The sequence below is a fragment of the Nelumbo nucifera genome, chromosome 6 (genome assembly GCF_055504915.1).
Source record: "Nelumbo nucifera cultivar China Antique chromosome 6, China Antique-T2T, whole genome shotgun sequence".
Taxonomy (NCBI): Eukaryota; Viridiplantae; Streptophyta; class Magnoliopsida; order Proteales; family Nelumbonaceae; genus Nelumbo; species Nelumbo nucifera.
The window spans coordinates 58307365-58327367 of NC_142654.1; the positions used below are offsets into that span (position 1 = coordinate 58307365).

The following is a 20003-nucleotide window of genomic DNA, read 5'->3' on the forward strand; positions in this document are numbered from 1 at the left end:
GAGATAGACAACAGCTTACAAGGGCAACGATTCAAGGGGAGCCTTGGCATTGAATAAACTGTGTGAACTCTGTCGAGTTCATCACCTATTGAACTAAGTAGTATTTGAAGGAAGGTGCCAGCTAGGTGGTTGCTGGTAAGGTCCCTGACTGGTCGTAGCAGGGGAATTGGCCAATTGCCATGTCATGTCTAATGTTTTTAGTTTATTGAGGAAGGACTCCAGTACCAGAGGACCCTCAAAGATTGGCCAATTTCCTTGTTATCAACTCTTTGATTTCATTTTGTTTCCAATTTTGCTAAGAGATTATCTAAAAAGCATTGCAGTCTTCTTTTAGCCAATTATTTTGGTTGAGAAGGGAATTTTAGTGTTCGGCTTTGGCCAGTGCAACACCCGTTCGAACAGTCTTTACAGCTTTGTATTAGGAATATCTCTATATTTATGTACTTTATTTCGTGGGAAGATATTTTCAATACAAGATTGCAAGAGGCTGTTTGAAACAGTGTGAGCATCAGTTTGCATTGACCAGAGTGGAACTTGGACCTTTAAACTCCTTTTTGACCTCCAAGCTAATTTGACATGTAGCCAATGACCAATGGTTATGTTGGCACAGGTTCAAATCTTGCATGCACTTTGTCATTAACCCACTAACTAGGTCTAACATATGGCACCTTGCTCTAGGAGCGTCAATGGATCAGTTTTGAGTTGGACCCCATCCAAATCAAAATCTATTTGGATGGATTGGATGGATCACTAAGACATTGAATTGGACCAGTCCAGTCTAGACTTAATGGTGCAAAGTATTTATTGGATTGGATTGGACCTGGTCCATCCATAGTGGATTTATATTAGATTGGAGTTAAACTGAACCAATATTCCGTCCATTGATAGAAAATAAGAATGCAGGTATCAATAGACCAAGTTTAGATTGGAACAAATCCAAAACTAAAACCAATTTGAACAGATTGGATGGTCCAGACGTTGAATTGGACTGGTTCAAAATGGTCTAAAATAATCATCGGATTGGACCAAATCTGATCCGATTCCCCTACCTTGTCTCCTGTGGAGGCCAAAGATGTGTTGGAACACCAACACAAACCTAATTTGCCACGGAAAAGTTTAATAAAGAATGGCCCAGTTCACTGTATACATGAACAACCCACTAATCTTTCACATCAGACTAATTCTGAACTCAAAAGAAGTCTTCATATTTTGGCTGTAAAACGAATGATAATGTCCCACGCCAGTGAAAAAATATATAGGGCCCATATCGAGAGGTTGAATGATTGTGGGCCCATGATTGAAGGTAAAACTCCACAAGTTTAGTATATGACTGACTGACTTGGCTGCATGATTGAAGGTGTGGCTAAAATCCAGTGGGTTGGTCACGTGGGGAAGCTCCCGACTTGACCTTATTTTGTAACATTTTTCCATATCATGTTGGGAGCTTCAAGACACCATCCGCTCTATTTTTGGCACGTGGAAAGACAACGTGGCCAATCTGGATCGTCCACCCTCTTGGAACTCTTTGGATGGCCACGTTTTCAGTCCATCAATCCACTTCAACCTATATCCTCACCATTGATCCTTTCCATGACTAATATTAGCCATCTATTGTTTCAATTTCTTTTTCTTTTTTTTTTTAATTTAAAAGCCATCCATATAAAAGGGCTTGTTTTATGTGCAAGGGTTATGAAGCTAAAAATTTGAAAGTTCTTATATGACTCGGAGGGAAAGATGGCAAACATGTTGTCATGTAGAACTTGGAAGGTTATAACTACATTTTAGGGGGTGTTTGGAGCATTCCTATTAAGACTCCATGAACACCTTTTGGGCATTTTTTACTTCATAACACCTAAATCATGTTTAGTTGGACAGATTTGACTTCTAACGCTTATACAACATTGTTTTAAAAACCTAACTGGACGGTCGAATCATTCAACCCGAGAACTTGTCATAGTTTCAGGTCTGATTTTGGGTTGAACCACTAAACCATTCAATCCAAGCAGCATTTTGCGGGTTTTTGACTGATATGATTATATGTAGAATTGAGAATTTAAAAAAATTTCTTTCATATATAAAAGCTGGGCATTATCAATCAACATCCTCTCTCTCTCTCTCTCTCTCCCTTTACCCCCTTATCAATCTAATAATTACTGAGTTTATTTCTAAAAAAAATTAATGGTATGGGTCAAACCGTTCAACCTAAAATGGTTGAACCACTAACCCAGAAACCGATGGCCAAAGCGGTTTTATTTCCGGGTTGATTTTTAAAACTTTGTTATACAATACCATCATTTACATGACGGTGGGGGAAGCATCCTTTTGGCATTTTCACTTTCATTGTCTTATGTGGTACCTAGTGGTTCTCGTGTTTTAAACTACAATAAACAATTGTAGATTGCATTATGTGGCAAATTATTTCCCGTATTTCCAATGCCACAATTCAGGTACAAATGTTGATAATTTAAACACCACGATACCAAACACCTACTTAACTTGTCAAATATATGATTTAACAACAAGGTCATTCAGACAAGCACTATTACAACAAAAACAAGGCCCGCCTAACAGCTTGGCTACATACCTTCACAACTTTGGCTGTAGGGAACGTTGTCCAGCACGACATGTTACCATGGGTGTGGGGAAAAGGGTAATTTCCCTTAATATTCTTTTGACCAAAAGGACAAGCAGGGGACTGAATGGGCTGATGTGTCATGCCCAAGAACATTCCCAACAGCCAAAGTTTTCTCGTAATGTATGACTGAGACTGACCAGAACTCAGAAGCGTTCTAGGGAAGGGGTAATGTAATCATGAATGCGAACTGATTTTTTATTTTTTTATTTTTGTTCCAGTCCTCAAATGGTAGCAGCTTTCCCTCATAACTATAGAATAATTTTGCCAACTTGTGCCTCTTCCTCAAATACATGCACAAGAGAGCCACATACGCATATACCTATCTTGGCTTGGGTTAACTGGAAAAACAAAACTGCTGCAGAATCCAATTCTCAGACACGGCTTGCATGCCTTTCAAAGACCATCACTAGAAGAACCATAAAACAGAAAAGCAACAAGTCCAGACTATTGCTTAGTTGTGTACAGATGCCATAATCATGAATCCAACTACCAGTTCTTCCCTCCACTGCTACGCTGGTAAAATAAATGAAACCATTTATTCAAATTTTTATAGACAACCAGAGAAAAGTGAATGTTTTTAAAATAATCATACATGGAACTAGTGAACTATTATTCCATCACTAGATAGTCTGGATTTACACAAACTGCTCAAAGACATTGTGACAGGCATTTTTCAACTCTATTTATCATAGTAATCAAAATATGTATAAACTTACCAGAGCTTGTGATACGAACCAAATGGATGCCCTACCCCCAACTACCACAACATGCTCTTCCCCATGGTTCCCAGGGAATAGGCAATGTGGGTGCAACTTCCCTCCTTTTGAGGTAACATATTTGCACCACCCTAACACTTACGAAAAACAAAACCTTCCAAAAAAAGGATGAAAATAGGAAAAAAAAAAAAGCAAGTAAAGAATTTCATCTTTTCTACAAAAGAATTAGACAAGTGAGCAGCTTGCCGCGGATCATGATACAAATTGCATGCAGTAACGGAACCCACTCCACCTCTTCCAATTCTGCAAATAATCGTTCACTGAGCATCATTTTGGGGAACATTCGCATAATACATATAGAGGCTATTAGCAGCAGCACAAGCAAGAACATTTGAGGTTGGATGCCATGCCAGGTGGAGCAACTTGGTTGAGAAATCATAAACTCCTCCATTTGCATCTGCACTCAGAACGTCAGCTCCTGATAATACAATACATGAGAACGTATCAAATTATCGGGCACGGTACAAGATGCAGTGAAGAATGACAAGATGTAAATAATGTAAGGCAGTTACTAAAACCCTAAAAGGGTCAGCAGGGGTTGGTCAATGTCCTAAAGACAAGGGGCTAGTTTAAAGCTTTGAGAGTTGGAAAAGTAATGGAGTTTGTTATTTTCTTTGGTTAAGGAGTTTGTTCTACCCATAAAAAATAAATGAACATGGATCGTAGAACAGACCACAATTCATTGATCATGGTTTTCAATCCCAAATAAGACCCAACCTAGGGTTTTTGTCTTGTAGATGGAAAATGATGTATGTGGCATGGCCCCAAGGATCTGCTTTTGCAGTTGCAGAGTGAGTGGACCAATCATTTCTAACAGAACCCACGCATGAACAGCCAAACAATTTTTGAACATCCAAAGAAATGCTCAAATCCTGTAGTTGCAATAAGCAGATAGATAAATTTTGGGCATGCAAGATTCTCACAAGGTGGAATTCCTCAGGTGTCCAGCCTCCATCCACCTCCCACCCCTTGTCTCTATGTATACCTATATTTCTGTAGGTCAATTTTATGGTCTAACAAACTGATACCTTTAACTGGAGCTTGTCCTACCATTTAATGCATGCGACCTGCAGATTCATACATGGCCTTTTGGACAGCAAGAATACAAGTATGGCAAGATATTCAGAAAATATTGAGCTTCAGGCATTATGCTATTTATAGACCATATTGAGCCCATACGAGAGTGATGAACCTTTACATATGGGTAGACCTGTTCATGGGCCAGGCTAAGGCTTGGCTTTTGTCAAAATTCTAATGGGCCTGCCCCGAAGCCTGAAGCCCGGCCCATGAACAGGTCTACATATGCGAAGGGACTTCAAAGTACTTCCTCCCTTCTGTTTTGCCAATAAGTAATTCAGTTCAGCCAATTCGGCATTTATCAAATGGGCTCATTGCTCTTATTCCTCTTTAGAATAGTAGTTAGTTTAACCCAGGATGAATAGGAAATTTGCAATAGTTATTCTTCTAAGCATGTGAGGTGATAGAAAACAAAACAGCCACACCAATACCTACCTCGTCTTCGAGAACGTGTCAAACTGGTGAAGGATCTTGAAGGCTTGGTAGGTGTCTGAGCTTGACGTCTGAACCATTTAGAGGGGTAGAAACAGAAATAAGGTAATACCCAAGAATGCATTAATGCCTTCAAAAAACCACGGAAACCTAAACTCCTGTGAGTACCTGTTAGGATTTTTACTGGCCTCTAATGTTGTTGCCTCATTACTGCCAGAAACAGTGCCAAAAACACGAAATAGGTTGCTGAATCACAGAATAACATTCAGTAAACAGCAATAAGTAGAGAAGCTGAAAACAGAACATAATAGATAAGAGTAGAAACCAAAACCTGTAAGAACCAGTGGCAACATGAAGGCCATCACCACTCAAACAGCATTCGAATTTGTCAAAGATGGAATCATTTTCATATAGATCACATAGCTACATAACAGAAAATGAATAATTATTGGCACAAGTACCAATGGGTTCAGAGATTTAAAAGCGGAAAGTCACCTTAGGCCTTAGATACTCGTGGACCTGGAAGGTTGCAACAGGTCTAGATTCCATGTTTAAATCCCAAAGCTGAAATGACAACCAACAATTTGTTAGACAGTGTATGCCCTTAGCTCCAATCAGATTGATGTACATTATGACATTTATTGTAAATGAATAAAGTACATATTTGATTCATGTTATAATGGTGTGTTTCTGTGTAATACCCTTAAACTGGACACTTATGAGACTCGTGTTAGTTTAGAATGTTCACAGCCGTTGGATAAGTCTGGGGAGATTTATCCTACTAAGGCTGACACTGATGTGCCGCCAAGTGTTGGGGTGGCCTGTCTCAGCTGCCAGGGTGAGACCCGAGGTACATGTAGTGTAAGTTTACTTGAAACCCTGAACCGGACCAGATTTCCAGTATTGCCCTGGACCTTGGTGATTAGTGGGCAAAACTGGAAAGTTACACCTGACCCCTAGACTCGATTATGTTACTGCACTAGGTGTTGGATTGGGCTGTCTTTGATATGCCAATCAGTGAGATCCTTAGCGGGGGTCAAAACCTGGGTATGTTGGGACAGTCCGAGAATTCATTTGAGTGGGTGATCATAGTGACAGGATCAGCCCCTTTGTCGGACAAAGGTAATGATCGGGGATGCACTCTCTCTGATGGAAACCAAGACTGCCGGCAACCGATTTCAATCGTTGAAATTTGTTTTGCAAAATATATTTATATACGGATGGATATACATATATATATTATGGTTTCAAAATGTTTGCAAAAGGTTTTAATTCCCGGGATCCATGTGAGTAGAGAGTGCAACACTGTTCCTTGTAGCCGAGGGAGAGGTCCTCTCTTATCGAGCAGTGTATGATCATTATGGGCTGAGAAGTTAAGTGTAAGACCATTGAGGGTAATACCTGATGGGCTAATCTTGCATCTGCCCACAGTCCCTGGGTTTTTATAAGGTGGCTTGGCCCAAGGACCATTTAGTGTAAGTGTTGGGCCCATTAGGAGTCCATGTGATGGGCTTCAGGGGGTTCACTGTCTCTTCAGTGAATTTGGCCAGGCCTTGTAACAGAGGCTGAGCTGAACCCATGTGGCTGATGTGTAGATCAATGTTTGGGTCCCACGCCATACAAAGAAGCCCAACTGGGCAGTAGGTTGGAAGCAGTTTGAGCACTTAGACTTATTGGGCCTAAAGCCCATTTCGAATTGGCCTAGTTTGACTAGTTAATTAAGGGGGCGGATCTGGGATTAAATCAACAGATAGGATAAAGTCTTACCCTATCCACTCAGAGAGTCCAGATCTGAATTCAGATATGGAAACCTCCTAATGAGATTAGGAGAGAGCTGATCTAATCTGTAGATAAGATAAGGGCTTATCCTTATCTCTTAAAGAGAACTCTTAATCCAAATACAGATTTGGATTAGGAAACTCCTAATGAGATTAAGAGCTCTCTTTAAGCCTATAAAAGGAAGAGGGGGCGAACCATTCAGTTCATCCTCAGCATCCCAAGCTTCTTAGAGATCAGATCTCAGAGCACCCAGAGAGAAGACAGCAACAGTGTGACTGCGCCATCTTCTCCCTACGTTTCCTCCAGTTGCCGCCATACTGCCAGTTCAATCTCCATCCTTTGTAGGAGCGATCAAGAAGTGTCTTGATATCAGTCTTTGGAGAAAGGCTGATCAGAAGTCGTGCTCACTGCCTCCATCGGATTCTTGCTGAAGAATTCGGTTCGTTGGACGGACCCTGCTGATTCTGCTCCACCACTCACTGTGTCATCTTCAGTGGGAGCAGTCTTTGGAGTTTTTCTTTGGGCGTGAACACCTTCGTTGGGAGATACTGCATCTTCGTATAGGTATATCCCTCTCCTACTGTTTTGGTTCAGATCTGGTTCGGTTCTTTGTTCAAGATTGATCATTGAAAAATGCAGTTTTTCTAAAACAGGGAATGTGATTCCCAGATGGGAGAGAGGAAATTTTTGAAATTTCGCCCAACCTATCTGCAGGGCTCGACCATCCATATGATGGATCTCTCATCCCTTCACAATCTATCAAAACTAATTCACAAATATAGATTAGACTTTGGCATAGCCGCCTAAATTATATGGGAGTTAGATGCATATGGGGATTATCTTGTTCATCATGACAGGGAAAGAAATCTAAAAGCATTTAGAGAAATGTCTTGAGACTGTGCCTACAGGACCCATAAATAAACTTTCGGGAGTCTTCAAGGATGAGGACCTGCCTAAGGCAGTGATTACATAAAGAAACAGTACCAATCAGATGATCTTTAACCATCTGAACATGAAGCTCTTTTGCACTTCAATATAAACTTTTCCGCCATCCAACTAAAATCAAATAGAAATTACAGTTTAATCATCTTTAAAACTTTTCCATATTTTCAAAGGATTTAGACAGAATCTCAGATAAGAAAATAGACCCTTTAAAGAACAAAATGTAGACGACCTTCAGAAAGAACTCAAAAAACAAGCACCAACCTTTAGGGTCATATAGTCACGACTCAATATGTGTCTTCCATCCGTCCCAAACTTAATATCTGATATTGAAGTAATTATCTCAGTGAAAAATGATCGTGAACCAGGTGTACCATGTTCCTCAAACCTACAAAGTAATTTAAACATCACTTTCACTTGAATAAACACTGTTTAAGGTATGCAAAAATATAGAGCTAGTTGTCAACTGACATGCATGAGAACCATTAATAAGTCAAAATTCTTACAGTTTAGCATGGGTGTCACACAAAGCTGATTGCCTCATGTCAATAAGTCGTATTGTGCCCTTTGAGCTACTGTACGCTAATGTATTGCAATGGGTAGGATGGAATTCTGCAGATGTTATAACCTCTGTAAACCAATAAAAGATATTACTGAATTGATAAGCCAGCCTGACTGGTTGAAGCAGCAGTAATCAAGTAGATGAAGTTACAAATTATGAATGTGTCCACTTATCCTCCACATCTATGTAACCTAAATACTGATGGATGTGCTGGTATCAAATACAAATAGTGGGATATAGCAACATGGATAAGTGCAATAGCTCAGAATATTTTGCATCCAAGAAAATATAAAAGAAAATGCTTGTATTTAATATACACAATAATAGTTCAATATATAAACGATTATGAAAACACAAATAGACAATGTATCTCAAGATTCATTTCCATACATATCTCCCCTACCATCCTATTAGGCTATTACCACTTGGAAATCCCCTTCAATCTCCCAATTGGATAATCCATCAAGATAGCCAGTTCGAATCCCCGAAGAAGAGCTTGTTTGGTCTTTCTTGAAGTAAAAGGGAAAATTTCAGCCCAAAAGCCCTTGCAATGTGTCCAAGAAAGCCCTAGTCATTCTTCTTTTGTTTAAAAAAGTAAAATCTTTAAGATATAAAAAAAAGAGTAAAATCTTTGAAGCTACGCATCAGTCAGGTGAAACTCCAATATAAAGTGGAGTATAAAGCCAAGATGGACTGGCATAGTGAAAAAAGCAGCAAATCAAAAGTGTTCCCTATCCAAAGAATAGTTCACATTGGTGGCATAATTTCTCCATGTGGCAAAAATAGGAGTGTCATGTAGAAACGATGCTCTCTTACCCAATTTAGCCTACTTTTTTCCATATGTAGAGAACACACATAAATACATTGATATAAACCAAAAGAGGCAGGGGGGAGGAGGAAGAAAACAGCATACCAGTGAGGTCTTCCATATTAACAGGCTTCACATCGACAATGTTGAAACTTTGATTACATATCTCTAAGTTCCACAAATTTATTCGCAAATCATCTGCTGATATGAATGTCTCACCATCACTGAGGATGGTTAAAAAAGAGAAAACAAAAAAGAAACAGAAAATATGAACAGATGAACCAAAATTAAAAGCTCATGGTAGCAGCAAAAGGAAAATTCTTATTTAAACCATTAAGCATCCACGTAACTTCTGCCATCTTGAAAGCAATTCTGATAAATTAAATTTTTTCATCAAATATTATGACAAGTGGAGGTTTTTTTTGATGAATTGACTAGCAGAGATTATCACCAAACACATTAGTTTGCCAGCAGATCTCAAAAAATAAATAAGACCAACCCAGCATTGATGAACTACAAAGTAGAAAATGAACAAAATACTGCATAAAAGATATCATTTTAAGGACAATATAGAGTTTGATAGTGTTTTGGTCATAATTCACAAAAAAAAGAACTTGAGTAGAATTAGGGTTTCCCTATTCAGGGTGTATAAGTATGCACTATGTTTGCTAAAACCCCTTAATTATATTCCTTAGAGGGAATACTCTTTGATTTTGATTTTATGTGAAAGAGCTACTTTGTAAGGGTTAAACCCAATAACAGGTATAAGCAGTCCCATCAGCTTAGACTCTTAGTGGGTTATACCCATGAGTGGGCCCCACAATTGGTAGATAGGTCATGGGACCCATACACCATTGGGTACGTATGTATTTTAAACTTATACATCTTAACGATGAGTCCCGTTAATCGGTAAAAGGTGAGACCCACTATACTGATTTGGTAGTGGGCATGACCCACTTTAATATTTTAACAGTGGGCCCCACAAAAAGGTGGGCCCCACTGATATATACTGTTTAAATAGTGAGCATGGCCCGCTTTAAACTTAAATGTTCCAACAGTGGACCCACATGGAACTGTAAAACCCTTCAGTGGGTTATATGCATACCCTAAGATTAACAGTGTGTACTATTTTTTTATCTTAATTAGCATAAACAACTCTAATGGTTGTACTGCAACTTTTACAATAACAGTTTACTCCTTTTCACAATTAAAAATACTTGTACTTGTGTTTCTTGGTTTACCAGAATGCATGGTAAAACCAACAGACTTAAACATCACCTATGTGACACACCAAAGTGCATCTGAATTTGCACTTACAAAATATTGTACCAATAACAATACTTTAACCCATGGCCAAGGAGTGCAAGTTGAGTTCCCAATTTGAAGAATTTCCAGTGTCAGGCACTGGCTCTTGGGCCGGGTCCATTCAAATTTTAAGAAACTTGGAACCCTATCCCACCCAAGTTGCGTCCCCACCATGGCCCCTGACCTCTAAGACACTGAATAAGAGATTATAACATTATAGCCTCCAACTTTAACTGCTTTTCACCTGGGCACCTAAATCTTTCGAAGGCCTAGCTGATTCTCTACTCGGATTGGGGTGAATCAGGAAGAGCTTAATTGGAAAATACCAAGCTAGGGAATAAATTTGTAACTCTAGGAAGAAGTTATAAATGATCGTATTGGCAACCTATTGTTTTTTTTACTTGCTTGTAATTCCATTGTGTTCAAATGTGTGGTTTTTTCTACTCATTTTATGACATAATACAATCTGATTGCTATTTCCAGAACAAAGAAAGAGGATCTCACATCATGAACATGAGAGAACATAATCATATTTACTTCTGTAGAGGAGATGGGCCGAATGGCCCATAGACTGTCATTTCATGTTATGTTATGTTTATCTCTGTTATGGGCCATATTCTGGGCCCATACTCTGTAATGTTCTGTTTTTTGTATTTTCCTGCCCACTCAAGGGCCTCTCTGTAATTTGTCAAAGATTAACTTCTTAATAAGATGTTTAGAGTGTTAGAGAGAGGTTATGTTCGAACCTCTTACTCTCTAACACTCATTGCCGCCGGCTCTCTCTTCTCTTCCTCTCTTGTTTGTTTATTTTCTGGTTTGCATCTAATCTCAAACAGTTCCCTACATCAAGTGGACTGTTTTTCAGCTACTTCTAAAAAGGGAACAAAAGAAATAGGCTCAAGCATACCTGTTGTTTGAAATGGAATTAATATGATAATCATGTGCATGTGCATATACTCTTCGACATCTAGGAAGAAGATTTGTCTCATGGCCAATGATCTGCTAAAGAGAAAACAAAGAAACACATCTTTTAAAGAAAATTTCAAGTTCAGTCTCAAGGAACTGATTTGTGGAGCCAGCCAAATTAAAATTTTACTTACTACCTAATGGATGACAGCAAAAACTTGCAAGCAAACAGAGATTTAAGAGTCAAATAAATAAAGCAATAAAAAATGCTTACCAAGAGATGATGGACAATAAAATTATAAGAGGGAAGGAAAGACTGAAAGATTCAAAAGCCCATAGTTAACTCTTAGGAGGACATATTCACTGGTTACCATGGTTTACAATTTTCAAAATAAATCCTGCAATTTCAGTTTTGATCATTATTCAGAACATTTTTTATCAATATTTAGAGTATCCTTTATATATATTTCCAGTTTCAAATATTTCTGCAGGAGATTTCAGAAAATTCTCTGAAATGATGCAATGCTTCATAAGAAATTTCCATAAACACTGAAATTTCGACTGTAGCTTAAATAGATGAAAAAATACATAACCTCCCAATCTCTCCCAAGTTTTTTCTGGATTGCTTACTTCTTCCCAAAGAATTTATAACATCAATGCATGAATTTTCATTAAAAATAATTACATTATGTTCTTTCCAAAAATTTATATATCATAGAAACATGGGTAAACGATACATAATTTATTGTAGAAGTTTAGTTGATTTGGTACATGAATTAACAAAAATACATGTCCACATAGACACCATTTAAAAAAATTATATATAAGAATGTTATTTTAATATTTCATAAGTTGTCTTTGTTGTTGTTGTTGCTTGAAGAATAATTCAAGAAATAAGCAAAACAACAGATGATAAAGTTGTTTATACCATATATGGAGAGAGAGAGAAAGATGAAAAACTACATTGCATGCATTCTAAAGTACTATGACAGTTAGATTGAATACTTAGCTTGCTAGTAAATATATTAATTTTTAAAACCAATCATATATGTAGAACTTTTATAACTAAGATATTAAATTTGACCTAATATTTACTAATAATATAAAAGATTGGGGCACTAGAATAAATAATACTGCACAAGTAGAGAAGATCAATTTCCTTCCATGTCATGGAAATCCAGCTTTTAGATCAAATGATAGGTATACAGTTGTAACTGTTGAGCAGGAGAAGAAGGAGAAGAAGAAAGGAGGAAGGAAGAAGAAGAAGAAGAAGAAGAAGAAGAAGAAGAAGAGGCTACTGAGTTAAGGCCTCAAAAGAACAGCTTCAGTTGAGTGAAGCATTGTATTTATACTATACTGGCCGTACAACACAATAGGTCTACAAAATTACAAAAATACCCCTGCGGGCACTAAACCTGTGTACAATACATATAATACACCTGTCAACACTCCCCCTCAAGTTGGGGCATAGATATCAATCATGCCCAATTTGTCACAGAGACCTTGGTGTCTGGAATGGTTTAGCCCTTTTGTAAAGATGTCTGCTAGTTGGTCTTTAGAGCTGATGTATGGAGTGCGTACTTCGCCTGTGATGATTTTCTCTCTGATAAAGTGATTGTCAACTTCAATGTGCTTTGTTCTATCATGTAGTACCGGGTTGGCAACGATACTTATAGCTGCCTTGTTGTCACAGAGTAGAGTCATGGGTTTATCTACTAGAAAGCCCAACTCTCCCAATAAATTCTTTATCCACATACCTTCGACTACTCCGTGTGCCATTGCACGTTACTCAGCTTCAGCACTGGATCTAGCTACCATGGTTTGCTTCTTACTCCTCCAAGTAACAAGGTTCCCTCCTACAAAGGTGCAGTAACCACTAGTAGACCTTCTGTCAGTTTGAGATCCAGCCCAATCCACATTTGTGTAAATTTCAACTCTCAAATGTCCATGTTTCTGGAATAATAAGCTAGCACCCGAGAACTTCTTAAGATACCGCAGTATTCTCTCCGCTGCTTCAAGATGAGTGGACCTAGGTGCATGCATGAACTGGTTGAGGACACCAACAACATATGCTATGTCTGGACGAGTCATAGAGAGGTACAACAATCTCCCTACAAGCCTCTGAAATTGCTTCACATCCTTAAGAGGTTCACCTTGGCTGTCACTTAACCTATGGTTGGGGTCAATGGGAAAGTCAGCTGGTTTAGCCCCAATCTTTCCAGTGTCCTTAAGCAAATCTAGGACATATTTCCTTTGGAAGATGAAGATTCCCCTTTTTGATCGGGCAACCTCAATTCCAAGGAAGTATTTGGCGGGTCCTAGATCTTTCACTTCGAACTGAGTGGCAAGGAAGTTCTTCAAACTTTGAATTTCATCCTTCCAGTCACCAGTAACAATTATGTCATCCACATATACTATTAGGGCAGCCATTTTACCTTCTACTCTTTTTATAACCAGTGTATGATCTGACTGACATTGCTTGTATCCCCTCTGCTGAATTGCAGTATGAAATCTGCTGAACCAAGCTCTTGGTGATTGCTTCAGCCCATATAAAGACTTCTTCAACTTGCACACCTTTTGTTCACTTCCTTGAGCCAAAAAACCGGGGGGGTTGAACCATATAAACTTCCTCTTCAAGGTCACCATTCAAGAAGGCATTCTTGATGTCGAGCTGATGTAGATCCCAATTCAGATTGGTAGCAAGAGAAAAAAGGACTTTAATAGAGTTCATTTTGGCAACAGGGGCAAAGGTTTCTGCATAATCAACCCCATATACTCGAGTAAAACCCTTTGCCACTAAACGAGCTTTATACATCTCCACGGTTCCATCAACCCCATGCTTAACAATGAACACCCATTTACATCCAACTGGATCCTTTCCCTTAGGGAGATCAACAAGTTCCCACGTGCCATTCTTATGAAGAGCATCAATTTCTTCCTTCATGGCCTTCGTCCATTCTGGTACTGAGAGAGCTTCTGCCACATTCTTGGGAATAGGGATACTATCAATGGAGGTAAGAAAAGAACGAAATGAAGGTGAGATGTTCTCATAGGAAACAAAGTTGGAAATGGGGTGTTTAGTGGTGCACAACCTAATACCTTTCCTGTGGGCAATGGGAAGGTCAAGATCATTAGCAACAGGGAGGTTGGGAGTCAAGTTACCTGAGTGAGTATGATCTTCCCCCAAGGAATTTGATGGCATTTGAGGTACGACTTCTGGATTCTCCACAGCACTTGAACCTGGTTGGCCTTTACGACGACGAGAAAAAACACGGAAAGATGGAGGATCAGAAGAAGGGGGAGGAGGAGTAGGAAGAGGAGGAAGTTGAACCAGTTTCTCCTCATGCCTACACTCTCCCTGAGGAGAAACGGGAAAGAAGGGCTCATCCTCAAAGAAGGTAACATCCATGGAGACATAGAATTTCCGAGAAACAGGATCAAAGCAACGATACCCTTTCTGAGAGAATGAGTAACCAAGAAATATGCACGGGATAGCACGAGAGTCCGATTTCCCCCGGGTGGGAGATAGGTTTTGGACAAAGCACCGACAACCAAAAGCACGAGGAGGAATAGAAAGAAGAGGGGCCTTAGGAAAGAGAAGCTGATGTGGGGCTTTGTACTCTAACCAACGAGAGGGCATTCGGTTAATGAGGTATGTAGAACAAAGGACGGCCTCAAGCCAAAATCGTTTGGGAACATTCATGTGGAGTAGTAAACCTGTGCCACTTCAAGAAGGTGTCGGTTCTTCCGTTCAGCCACACCATTTTGTTGTGGCGTGCGGGTACAAGAGCTCCGGTGAAGTGAGCCATGTGAAGCAAAGAACTCCGTGAGGTCACTATGAAAAAATTCTTTTGCATTGTCTGATTGAAATATTTGAATTTCGGTCTGAAATTGGGTGAAGACCATCCGCTGAAAATCTTGGATAGTTTTTGGTACTTCCTCACAGGTTCGCATTGGATATACCCAAGTGTATCTGGAATAATCATCAATGAAGGTAATGAAGTACTTGTAGCCACTCTCAGAAGGTAAAGTAATAGGGCCCCACACATCAGAATGCACAATGTAAAAAGGAAACTCAGATTTACTATTTCTTTGAGGAAATTGAGTTCTACAATGCTTGCTTAACTGACACATTTGACAAGAAAAATTAGAAACAAACACGGACTTACACAGTTCTGGGAAAACAACTTTCAAGGACTCAAAAGACAAATGACCCAGACGACAATGCCACAAATACATTTTACTCTTTCTCAACTGACTCATAGACTCTGTAACATGAAGGCCAGCCGTATTCTCCAGCATATAGAGTCCATCAACCATACATCCCCTACCAATCGTCCTCCCCGAGGCCAGACCCTGAATCATACAATAGGAAGGGAAAAAAGTCACAGAACAGTTTAAGGAATTTGTAACACTACTGACTGAAAACAAATTCATAGGGAATTTTGGAACATGAAGAACATTAGAAAGAATAAGGCCGAGGGGAAGAGAGAGAGTTCCTTGACCAGCTATGGAAGTGTATGATTCATCAGCTAGTCTCACTTTATCTCTTCCGGAAAGAGGGTGATAAGTTTGAAAGAGGACATACCAGTCATGTGTTTTGACGCTCCAAAATCAATGATCCATGGAGAGTCAAGGTCGTGAGAAGCAACATGCAAGGCTGTGGCAGGATTACCTGATGTGGATGCAAAAGAGGTGGTGGGAGGAGCATCCATCTGGCGAATTGCTCTACCATAAAGTTCCAAATGGTCACGGAAGGAGTTTACAATATCCTCCCTTGGGTCAGATCCAGAGTAGCTATGTTGGCCATGTGATGTTTGAGTCACAATAGAAGTGGAGGGCTGATTCTCCCGAGTAACCATATTGGCCATGTGGTGTTTCTTGGTACCTTGTTGCCCGGGTCTTCTAATTACATCTGAGCCTTGCTTCTTAGGTAAATCCTGAACCCACTTTGGTTTCCCATGGAGATCCCAACAAGTATCTTTGGTGTGCCAGGGCTTCTGACAATTAGTGCACCACAATTTTTCCTTATCTTCTGCTTTCTTCTAGAGATCCCCTATCTTGGAAGAAGGTCCACCACTAGTAGAGGAACCCCCCTTTGCCGCCAGCACAATTGCATCCCCTCCGGTGCTGTTCATCAAGTTTCTTCTGCTCTCTTCAGACTGGACAAGAGCATAGACCTCCTGAATTGAAAGAAGATCCTTAGAACTTAGAATTTGTACTCTGATGGATTCATAGATAGGATTGAGACCATGTAAAAAGGCAAACACTCTTTGTTGTGAGACAAGTTTCTTGTACAATTTTGCATCTTCATCACACTTCCAATCAATATTCTGGTAATGGTCCAACTCCTTCAAACTGTTGTCAAGTCAGAGTAATAAACTGATAAACTCCTCTCCCCCTATTTACAAGCAGATGAAGCGGCTTGCAGTTGATAAATCTTGGCATAGTGTCAAAGTTCAGAATATGTGGATTTTGCCTGTTCCCAGATCTCATTTGCAGTTTCAGCCCACATGAAGTTCTTCCTTATTTGCGGTTGCATGGAGATCAAAAGCCATGACATAACCATACTATTCTCCTGATCCCATCTATCATGTTCTGCATTTCCAGAAGGTGGTTCTTTGATTCTTCCATTTATGTAGCCTATTTTTCCCCTTGCAGTTATGTATAGCTTGATCCCCCTTGACCACTCTAGGTAGTTTAACCCATCAAGAGGAACAACAACCATAGGGAAGGATAGGTCACTATTCCCACTCATTCCATTCAGCATTGTGGAGATTCCGGATGTAGCTGAATCTTCACTATTCATGATTCTAGGTTTAGAAGTACACAAAACCAAAGGCACATTGCCTTACAAAGCTGCTACAGTCCACAACTAGGCACTTGCTGATTTTCAGTTTCACAGAGAACCAAGCACAAACACTGCAGCTGTAGTACTAGGTTGTATAACCTACACTGTGTAGGAGTCCACATAACAATATACGAACTGCACTTGTGTTATGAGCACCCGCACCACACGGCAGCAGCAGAGGCAGCAGCGTGCACCGCACGGCAGCACGCACCGCGCACACGCCCGGCACCACACGGCAGCGGCACCATGAGCCGCGCGCACGCACCCGGCAGCAGCAGCAGCAGAGCGGGGCCCACACGACAGCTCATAGGGGTGGGCCCACCCTTATCTGGACACGTCAAGAGAACTCGCCGCCAGCCTACCTTATCCCTTATTTTATCTTCTTAAGTAAGAGTTGTGTTACCATTAGGAGTAGGTAATTAGGAGTTTTAGTTTAACTTGGATTACCCTAGCCTGGCCGAATCCAACAAGGAATTTCCTTCTGTAATTTCCCATTTAAGGAGCCACGAATTGAAATAAAGCATTCAGTTTTTGTTGGGACCCAAATACCTTCCCCTAACCCAACACAGGGAGTGGAGCAGGCCACTACCCATCAGCGGTACTCAAGGAAGCAGAAAGGACAGGCAACAGAGCCTCAGGGACAGGCAACTGAGCCTCAGAATTAGTTACACACAGAGAGGGTGATTCTGTCGACAGAAGATATTCCCTCCATGAGATTTCCCAGAGTTTGTTATCAGTTAGTTATTCTGCCAATCAGAGGATATTCCCTCTATGATTACACCTGTAGGCCAGATATATAAGGCCCTACTCTTTTAAAGAAGGAATGAATGAATATCCCCTGTTTTTTCTCTTTCACTGGATCCCTCTCTTCCTACCTTCCCTTCTCTTCTTCCTCCCCATTTTCTGTTTCAGGAGGTTAAGCCACCCTCGAAGGGGCTTCCGAGGTGAGCGGTATCTCACCAAGTTGGTATCAGAGCAAGGTTGTAGACCAGCTATGCCGCAGACAAGATCCTCTACCATGGAAGACAGAGTCGACCAACTTGAGATTGGGTTCCACCAAGTACTGAACGAACTCAGGGATCTCAAGGTGGTCATCTCTAACCTCGCCTCCCAACAATAGTCCGGCGAGACCAGTCAGCCAACAGGGGCCGACGCCTCTGTTTCCGGAAGCCAGGGAACTGGGGGTTACCCCGCCGGAAAGGTTACTAAAATCAATTTTCCCAACTATTCCGGTGGAGATCCCATTCCTTGGATCTTCAGAGCAGAGAGATTCTTCGAGTACCATGAAACCCCTGCACACCAGTGCGTCGCCATCGCCTCCATTCACCTTGAAGGAGATGCTATTCTCTGGCTTCAGTGATATCGACAAACCCATCCTCAGGTAGCTTGGGCAGAGTTCACGGAAGCTCTGTGCATCTGTTTTGGGCCGACGACGTTTGTGGATTATGACGAACTTCTCACTCGATTAAAACAGACGGGGACAGTAGCAGACTACCAGCTCGAGTTCGAAAGAATGGCGACCAGAGTACACGGATGGCCGGAGAAGGCCTTGGTTGGGTGTTTTGTGGGAGGTCTCAGAGAAGACATCCACTTGGAAGTGAGAGCTCTTCGACCAGCGACAGTTATGGCGGTGGTGGGCATGGCTCGCTTGCAAGAAGAGAAGATTGATAGCATGTGCAGGACTAGCAAGCCATCCTATCTGAATGTGAGGGCTCTCCAGCGGGCCGAACAACAACCCCAAAAACAAGTTGGGGATCCAAAAAAGCCCATTTTTCCCAAGCCCACTGTGCCTTTCAAGTGCCTCTCGTGGGCTGAGATGCAGGCCCGACGCGAGAAGGGCCTCTGTTACAACTGTGATGATAAGTTTGGGCCGGGCCATAAGTGCCGGGTCCAGCGAGTATTTCTCCTTCAAACAGAGGGAGAACCGGAGGGGACAGAACCAGAGCACCTCGAAGACTGTGAGCTGATATCAGGCGAACCAGAATCGGTTGGAGCCGAGATCTCTCTACACGCTCTCATGGGCCTCAACCCTCTTCAGTCCATGCGAGTAGAAGGAAGATTGGGTGGCCGATCTGTGATGGTTTTGATTGACAGTGGCTCTACTTTGAATTTCATCACTTGCCGTTTGGCAAAGCAACTAGGTATGACTATACACCCCACTCCTCTCTTTTCAATCCATGTGGCTAATGGGAATCAGATGTTATGTGATGGTGTATGTAAGAAGGAAAGGATCCTCATACAGGGCCATAATTTCGTGGTAGATCTTCACCCATTGGAATTCTTGGGGGCTGATATCATTTTGGGAATCCATTGGTTACGTGGCCTAGGTCCTGCACTGTGTGATTGGGCCAGAATGACAATGGAGTTTTGCCAAAATGGACAGACCTGCCATTTGCAAGGGGTGCGGCCCCCTAGTCCCCGAGGTGATACCTTAGCCTCTATAATACGGACCTCCAAGGATACTGGACAGCCCTTGTTTATGCATTTGGGCATTCGGCCCACAGTTCCGATTTTAAACAAGCAGGACTGTGACCAACCTACTGAAGCCCAACACCAGAGCCTAAGATCAATCCTCGATCAGTTTGGTGACATTCAAGGAACCGAACCAGTTACCTCCACCCCGGGCCCATGACCATCAGATACCCCTCTTACCCGAATCCAAACCAGCCAATGTGAGGCCATATAGATACCCTTATTTCCAAAAGCTGGAAATTGAGAAGGCAGTAAAAGAGCTACTGGACAAGGGGCATATACAGACCAGCACCAGCCCGTTTTCATCCCCCGTACTCCTAGTGAAGAAGAAAGATGGTAGTTGGCGGTTTTGCGTAGATTACCGGGCCCTGAACAGATTACAGTGAAGGACAAGTTCCCAATACCTCTCATTGACGAACTGCTGGACGAGTTAGGGGAAGCACAAGTGTTCTCCAAAC

The 20003-nt window shown here is 41.1% G+C and overlaps 1 protein-coding gene across 7 annotated transcripts in view; it reads right to left on the minus strand.

Moving 5' to 3' along the window:
• Positions 1-3157: 3157 nt before the first annotated feature.
• The window catches only part of LOC104601948 (serine/threonine protein phosphatase 2A 55 kDa regulatory subunit B beta isoform-like), a 98558-nt gene continuing 81712 nt past the window's right edge, over positions 3158-20003 (minus strand). For 4 of the 7 annotated variants that reach the window (XM_010265466.3, XM_010265464.3, XM_088889521.1 and 1 more), the window contains 9 exons: positions 11224-11318; positions 9117-9235; positions 8148-8271; positions 7906-8029; positions 5416-5484; positions 5252-5343; positions 5089-5166; positions 4924-4991; positions 3158-3829 (listed from right to left, as the gene is read on the minus strand). In XM_010265466.3, coding sequence (XP_010263768.1) covers positions 3669-3829; positions 4924-4991; positions 5089-5166; positions 5252-5343; positions 5416-5484; positions 7906-8029; positions 8148-8271; positions 9117-9235; positions 11224-11318 — 930 coding nt within the window. In that variant the 3' untranslated portion in view covers positions 3158-3668. Of the gene's footprint in view, positions 3830-4439; positions 4479-4923; positions 4992-5088; positions 5167-5251; positions 5344-5415; positions 5485-7905; positions 8030-8147; positions 8272-9116; positions 9236-11223; positions 11319-20003 lie in introns of all 7 variants that reach the window. The other 3 variants (XM_010265468.3, XM_010265465.3, XM_088889522.1) reach the window with 2 other exon arrangements.